Raw genomic sequence first — 8,400 nt, 5'->3', positions numbered from 1 at the left:
TATTGAAAATACCATGGCTTGGGTCAGGTGCACCTTAGTCCTCAAGCTGACATCTTTGCTCTTTGACACTTTATAAAGGTTTTGTGCAGAGAATTAATTGCTGTCTTTATGTTTGTTTATTTTTGTGGTGCTGCTGCTTTCTTTGTTCTGAATGCTTTCCTGTGCTGAGTTCACGTTTTTTGTGTTCTTTCTTGTCAGTTTCTTCATAGTTTTAATGTTTCCATGTTCTTCTTGGATTTTCATTTTCATTTCATTGGTATGTTGTGAAGTATTCATTTTCATTGAAGTTACTTTGTATTCCATTAACTTTTCCCTCCATTTAAAATAGTCCATTTTATCCTGTAATCTACCTGACCTCCTTACCACCTGGACCTCTGTTCCTATGTTTTTACTTTCTTTCACATTGCAATTGTTTTGGTTATAGACTGATCTCCCAGATCCTCTGAATTCATTATTATAGTTTTGTTTTGCTCTGGATGTTTCCATCTGTCAACTGAATTCTGAGTGGTGCTGCCACATATGTCCATCTCTGGTTGTTGTTTGTTTTTGTTGGTTCTCAGTCCAAAGAATGTTGCTTAGGATATTTTGAAGCATGAGGTTGGCTTTGTCAAATCCCTTCAATTCTGTTTAACCAGGAATGTTTTTATTACACCTTAGTATTTGATTGACAGCTTTCTTGGGTAGACAATTCTTGGTTGGCTGTTTCTTGTCATCTTCAATAGTTGGGTATGATTTCAATAATTATATGACTGTATGTTGATGTTTTGTTATGCTTTCTTATTGCCTCCAGGTAGATGTGATCAGAAGATTACATTTTTTTTTATTATTATTACTATTATTACTCATCTCAGAGTAAGTGTAGCAGGTGTTGGCTGCCTATCTGGTGTATAACAGCTGGTATTGGCTCTTGCTTGGATGATGGGATTTTATAGGATTGACTATATAGCTGCAATTGCTGTCTCTTCTTGTGTAACAAAGGGAGATAAAGAGACCCCTGAAGGTAAAATGGAGACAAAAACACAAAACAGCCACAACAACAACAACAAAACAGATTTAATACTATAGTCTATAATCACAAGAAAAAGAGAGAAAAAAAATCTGTAGCTAAATATGAGTATGACTTTAACATCCCTCTCTCAGCTTCTTGCCTTCAAGGCCACCTGAGAAATTTCAAGATGTCACTGTTGGTCCTTATGATGTAACTCAGGATTTAATTTTTGTTCTGTTTCCTTTTCAGTCTGTATCTCTTCCACTCCACAAATCCTGTTCTGGCCTTTTTCCTAGTGATAAATCGATTAGGGCTGGCTGTAGCCATTTTGGGTGGCCGTTTGGTTGTAAGCCGTGCCATTCCCCTTCTTAGATTCTACTAAGAAGATACATGTGCATGCATAGTTGATCTCTCCGGGGGTGGGGATGGGGGGTCCACTCGCTCAGGCACTCCCTCTAGTCATCAGAATGGAGGTGCACAGACAGCGAGAGACCAATAAATGGGGGGTTGGGGGGGGGGAGAAAGAAAAAAAATTCCACATCTTTATCTTAGAGGATCGGTCAGATGTCCGTGGTGGGAGTGCTTGTCGGATCCTTCACCAGCTTTGTCACTCCCAAGCTTGTCGCTCTGGGAGTGGCTGCTACTGGCAGATCTGAAAACATGAGTTTTCCTGCTTCTGCTGCAAATTCCACTACCTGTAAGCCTTTGAACTTTCTGAATATTCCTTTACATGTAGTTCAGAGTTCTGGGACCATCCCTGGAACCTGCCTCATCTGGTATTCTGTGTTATTGCTGTTGGAAGTCTGCACCACACTTCTCCCTAATTCACCATTAAGTCCCACCTCCCTCCATTTCATTTTTGACAACTTCTAATTTTCCTAGACTCATACCTTATACATTCCTTGTTTCCATTAATAATGGACATTTACAGTTGTTTGTCTTTTTTTTTGACCCATTAGCAAATGAAGGTTCTGAAAGCTTTACTCCATTCATGTCATCATGATCAACTCTTGTTTCAGGAGGCAGATCTTCCCCAGTTGTATTTTCCAACCTCAGGTGGTCATCTTCTGGTACCATATCTGAAAATATTCTGTTGGTCATCCTCATGTTTCAGTATTTAATATTCTGGTGCTCTCTGACAGTAGTACACTGCTATTCATAAGGTTTTCAGTGACTAAGCATTGGAAAGCAGTCTGCCTCCCTTCTTCATAGTGTCTCTTAGTCTGGAAGCCCAGCTGAAACCTGTCCTCTGTCCACCATGGATGACACTGCTAGTATTTAGTATTCTGGTGGACGAGCTTCCAGAACCATAGCAACATGGACACCAACAGTACAGCAAACTACAAGACAAGTGGTGGTATCAAAGTCTAACAACACAGAAATCTAACTAACAAAATGCAAGACTGGTGGGAAACTTTTGAGGGAAATATTTCTGGTAATAACAGATGGGCGGTGTCTCCACAAAATAAGTGGAAACAGCTGTAAACATCCAATAATAATTAGAACATGGAATGTATGAAGTATAAATATAGGAAAATTAGAAGTTGTCAAAAATGAAATAGAATGCATAAACATCGATATCCTAGGGATTAGTGAGCTGAAATGGACTGGTATTGACCCTTTTGACTCTGACAGTCATATAGTTTACTATGTTGGGAATGACAAATTAAAACAAATCCATAGAAGTCAAAATATGACCTTGAACATATCCCACCTAAATTTAGAGATCATATCAAAAACAGATTTGGTGAATTAGACCCTGATGACTGAAGACCAGAAGAGTTGTAGGGTGATATCAAGAACATCATACAGGAAGAAAGCCAAAGGTCATTAAGAAGAGGGTACTTAATGACTAACAAGTGTGTGGAAGGCCATTCAGGTCTGAGAAATGCTCACCTGTACGCAGTCCTGATTGTAAAGGAGAGTGAAACAAAACTGGGCAATACTTTGAGCATCGATTTCCACATCTGAGTGGCATTTCACTGTAGTCCCTCCATCAAGGAGGGTTGCATAGCCTCATGGTACTGTTCTAGAATGGGAAGTTCTCCCTGATCCTGACAGGAGGGCAGAGAAAACCTGCACAGCCTCAGCTATGGGGTCTACTTTCTAAAGGCACTGGGGCTTGTCCTGTTTGCAAACTTAGAGCTTTGTAGCAGAGCAGGTGGGTTGGTAGTATCATGCAAAGATGGGCTTGCTGATGTTGAGAAAGCTTTCAAGATTGCCGAGCTCTCTGTCCTTTTGTAGAGTGCACCCCACATATCACTAGTGGCCCCAGGGATTGTCCTGTTGGCACATCTCCTACATTCCGCATTTTAGATGCCCTTCCTCTTTCTCCTGAACAGTGTATAAGGGGAGGATTAGTGTAACAATGGTATCCTTGAAAACCAGTGATATCAGAGGGACAGGTGGATGGGTACAGATGTTGAGGGATACTCTAACTAGAATCTGTTCATGGTAGCTGTCATTTCAATGACATATTAAGTGGAGCTGCTGGTGAAGTGTGACCAAACTCTACTCAGGTTATCTCAATTTCATTAGCCAATAAGTGAAGATAAAGCTTTTCTAGGTCACCATGAATTCTGCAGTAACTACACAAATTAAAATAGAGAAACCACAGGTCAGCCAGCATAAATTGAGTTAAGTTAGTCCTGACTCATGGCGGCCCCATGTGTATCAATGAGAAGTGTGCCACACAGTCTTCAGTGGTTTATTTTTCTTCTGATGGCCTGAAACCTTTCAATAAACATATTTACCTTCTATTGCACCATCCAGGGAAAATGTAAAGGTGACCCTAACTTACATCCAAAGCCAGCTTCTTATGTTACTGCAAATTCTAACAGACTGAGATATAGGAATTGGATGAAATTGCTCTATCTCTTTAAGGAGGCCTGGTGTGACGCTGCGTGTTAATGCACTGGACTGCAAAGTCGTTTGAACTGCGAAATCAATGGTTCAAGCTCACCAGCCACTCCTCGGAAATCCTATACAGGGTTGTTATGGGTCGGAACTGACTCAATGGCACTTAACAACAACAACTCTATCTCTTTAAAGCAAAGTCTATAATATAATTATAGCCACTCAATTGTTCATTCCAAGATGAGAGGCAAAATGCTTGTCAACATTGGAACATTCCCACTAAGTGCAGGCATCTGCTGCCAGGTTTGGATGAGATCTAGGAGCATGTCCCTGCCATATTCTTTCAGGTGAGGCAGTCATTTCCTGAAGGCAGAACCTGTTCACCGGCATGCTGCTTCCCCAGCTCAGTGTGTTACCCTGTGTGACCCAGCACAGTCTACACCTTATACACACTCCAGATCAACACAATGAAACCCTTGACCACTTCAATCTTTCCTATGTTTATTTGATGCTGCTTATTGGTCTAGTTGTGAGGATTTGGGTTTTCTTTACATTAAGATATAATCCATACTAAAGGCTGTCGTTTTTGACCTTCAGCAGTAAATACTCCATGTCCTCTTTTCTTCCGATGAGCAGGGCCATCTGCATATCACAGGTTGTTAACGAGCCTCCCTCCAATCCTGGTGCCTTGTTTTCTTCATATAGCCCAGCTTCTCAGATTATTTACTCAGCATGTCGATTGAATACATATTGTGAGCGATTACAACCCTAACACACTTTTCCTGAATCTAAACCACTTAGTATCCCCTTGTTCTGGTCTAAGAACTGCCTCTTGATCTATGTACAAGTACTCATGAGCACAACCAAGTGTTCTGCAATTCCTATTGTTTGCAATGTTATTCATAAATTGTTATAATAAACTTTCTGGTAGTCTCTGTTAGTCAAGATCCACGTGACATCAGCAGTTATATCCCTCAGTGTGGTATTAACTCTCTGCCATCGAGTCTATTCTGTCTCCTAGCAACCCTACAGGACAGAGGAGAAATGCTCCTCAACATTTTCAAGACTGAATCTTCATGGGAACAGACAGTCTCATCATTCTCTTGTGGAGTGGTTGGTGGGTTTGAACCCTAACACATTGATTAGCTTAGCCCACTGCACCACCAGGGCTCTGTAAGTTCTGTATTGTTGTTAAGTGCTGTCAAGTTGGTATCAACTCATAGTGACCATGTGTAGGGTTCTGAGGAGCTGTTGGTGGGTTTGTACCACTGATCTTTCAGCTAGCAGTCCAGTGCTTATCCTGCAGCAGGAAACCAGAACTCCAAATGTTGTATTGTTGTTGTTGTTCTTGTTAAGTGTCATGAAGCCAATTTTGACTCATAGCAAACCTGATATGGTTTTTAAAGAGCTGCTGGTGAGTTTGAACTGCCGATTTTGTGCTTAGTAATACAGTGCTTATCCTACCATGCTACACCAGATCCCCAAATATTGTTGTTGTTAAGTGCTGTTGAGTCGGTTCCAACTCATCCTTAAATGTATAAGGCTGGCAAATGGCACCTTTATATTTATTTGCCAATATTTTGAAGTTTATATGTGTCTAACTTTCACTGGTGCAATAATTTGTGAAAACCTTTTCACTGTAACACAACTCAGTGTTTTTCAAGCTTGATTGTGCATAAGTGTCATGGAAAAGTGCTTTACAATTATTGATTTCTCCCACCCAGAGATTTTGATTAAGTTTTTATTAAACCTTGCAGCAAAGCTTGGACCACAGAATTAACTTGAATCATCAAACCCTTTACAAATGGAGATTCTGCCTGATTTGGTTCCAGAGTTTCTACATTTCTTAGGTTCCTAAATAAACTTAGTGACAGGAACCATTCATAGACGTGTGGATGTGAGTCATGACGTATTCCTGTTAGATACCATGTTGTTGTTAATGTTCTGTGCTGTTGAGACAGTCTGACACATACTGACAAACAGAGCACACAACAACAGAACATCCGCTGCCCGGACCTACACTGTCCTCACAATCATTACTGTTTGAGTGCAATTTTGCAGCAACCATGCCACTACAATAAACCAAACTTTTTTAAAGCAAACTTATTGAGATGTGTGCAGTTTGGGAGCTTTAGCAAAAGTGTTAAAAGCTCTGTAGAGGCAGGAAGTGTATGTATAGTCGGCCTCCCGACCCACAGTTTCAATAATAAATCCATCCCATCACATTTGCCTTTACAGTAAAGCATAACAGAACTGTATGTACCGAGTTAATGCAACTCACAAGTAAACCCAATGTCATCACCTGACCCAGAAATCCCTGGAGTTCTGATGCTCGCAGACACAGCACTGATACTGCAGGGTCACACTGGGTTGGCACTGATGTTCGTAGTTGTCACCAAGCTGCCTGCCTCTCTTAGTGGCCCGTCAATGACAGAACAGAAAATTGTTTAGCCCAATACCTTCATCACAGTCATTGCTCAAGTCTATGTTGGAGCCTCTGTGTGGTGTCTTCCAGCCTAGGGGGCTCATCTTACAACACTAGAAGCCTAACCCCCAGCCAGTATAGAATGATCAGGACTGCCAGTCTTTGTGGGGCAGACAGCATCACTTTTCTCCCAAAGAGCATCCAGTAGGTTTGAAGCAGCCCAACACCTAACCCCCAGTGCCCCAGTGCTCCTGGTCAGTCAGTATTCTGTTTTGACCACAGGTCTCTCAGCGGCTCGTTTTCAGGACTAGAGAGCCAGGCTTTTCTTCCAGCACACTAGGAAGACAGGCCTGGGGTATGTAGCAGGTTGTTTCACTAGGACTCTGGCAAAGCTGACAGCGTAGTGTCCACCTGGCACGGCCTTGCCCTAACATCTGACACTGTCTCCTACTTCACGCCCTCCCCCAGGTGTGGTGGCCGTGGTCATCTTCATCTTTTTCTGCATTGCTGCCATCGCCACCCACCTGTACCAGCAGAAGACCTTGTACAGAAGCAACAAGGAGGCCGAAGGGCCCGAGGAGGAGGGCCACCCCAAGGCCGGCCTCAGATGTGACCTCCGTGTACAGAATGTGGCCAGTGGGAGAGAAAAGGAGTACTTCTTCTGATGGGTGTCGGCCATGCATTCCTGCCACCACCCCATGACTGTCTTGTCCCATGGACTCTGGACAGATGACCAAGAAACATGGTGTGCAGGCACTGATGGTTTACAGAGCTGCTTAAATCCCACCTCCCAGGGACACCACAAGCCTCCGAGAACAGGTCCTTCCAGGATGGTCTGTGCTGTTGCATTCACGTCACCACACATTTGGAACCATCACCCTTCCTGTCACTTTCTGATATGCTAATGAGACCTTAAGCTGAGGTTTGATTTTCTTAATGACCATGGGCTTTGAAGGGGAAAGTGCTCTGATGCTCAATGGCCTGTGGGAGCCTGAGCGAGGCTCTGATCTGCTCTCATATGCACTGCTGTTGGAGAGCTGAGCACCCTTTCTGACACTATTGAATATCACGTGTCTTCATGAGCCATAGCCCAGTGGTCAAAAACAAACAACCTTTCTGCCTTGTCTCCTTTGCTGGCCGATGCAAAGCAGCAGTGCTCTGTCAGATTTCTATCAGTCCATTTGTTTGCTTTGCTTTTATTGAATATTTTTTCCTGCTCAGACGTTCTTTATCAGTTAGGATACGTTTAGCCATAAATGTCATAGTTCAGTAATGGAGATAAAAATCCCTAGATAGCAACATTCCAACGGGCAGAGCGAATAGTACCTGGACTTTTACCTCTTGCTCTACTACAGGTATTCAGCAATGCCTGACTTACTTATAAAGAGTTTTACTTTTAAACTAAAATTGCAGAGCAGATGGAACCACAAACTCATAATACTGCAAATGTATTTTTATTTGTCTCTGCAATACATGAATAATGCATAATAGTAAATCTATTTCCCTAAACTCTTGGGTGAGTATGCCAATGGTCTGTGTAGCGGTCAGATTCTTTTGATTTTTTGGTTGGTTGTTAGATTATCCCTGAGATTCGTTTTCCATAGAGCTTCTTTCTGATATATTAGAAAGCAGTTGCACTTCCTGTTTCAATTGTAAACTGTCTGGGGCACACACTCCCTTACCCTTTTCCGCCACTCAGAGGGTGCTATTTGAGCTGCAGTCAAGTCCCCACCTGGGCATCCAGAATAACCCTAGAATTCACATCCTAGTTTCAATTCCAGGGCATCCATTTATCAAAGAGTTCCAGTGTATCATCTTCTGGTACCTTCTCTTTAGCGTAGAGACACGGAGAGCTGAAGTTGAGGGATCATCCCCTGAAGACAGGAGACATGTTCTCTGGGCACCCGCTACTCCAGGCACCTAACCGGTGATGCCGAGTGTATCCACAGATGGACAAGAAGGAGATAAGCAGATTCTATGCTGCTATTTCCTGTCAGTTTCATATCGGCTTTACTGTCTTTCCATTTTCAAAGACTGGAAAATGCATTGCTCTGTCCTAATCTGTCTGTGAAAAAAATGGCCATCCCTTCTTACAATGCTGTGGTCCGCTTGAGTGTTCTGTAAATCTAAG

At 42.4% G+C, this 8,400-nt stretch overlaps 1 protein-coding gene across 1 annotated transcript in view; it reads left to right on the top strand.

The window, feature by feature from the left end:
- LOC102840927 (contactin-associated protein-like 4-like) overlaps window positions 1-6,934 on the top strand; it is a 240,683-nt gene extending 233,749 nt beyond the window's left edge. The window contains exon 23 of the mRNA XM_006875240.1: window positions 6,738-6,934. Within this exon, the coding sequence (XP_006875302.1) occupies window positions 6,738-6,934 (197 nt within the window). The remainder of the gene's footprint in view (window positions 1-6,737) is intronic.
- Window positions 6,935-8,400: the final 1,466 nt, after the last annotated feature.

The sequence above is a fragment of the Chrysochloris asiatica genome, unplaced genomic scaffold, assembly GCF_000296735.1.
Source record: "Chrysochloris asiatica unplaced genomic scaffold, ChrAsi1.0 scaffold00314, whole genome shotgun sequence".
Classification (NCBI taxonomy): domain Eukaryota; kingdom Metazoa; phylum Chordata; class Mammalia; order Afrosoricida; family Chrysochloridae; genus Chrysochloris; species Chrysochloris asiatica.
The sequence above is the reverse complement of the archived record's forward strand: the minus strand, read 5'-3'. Positions and strand labels throughout refer to the sequence as shown.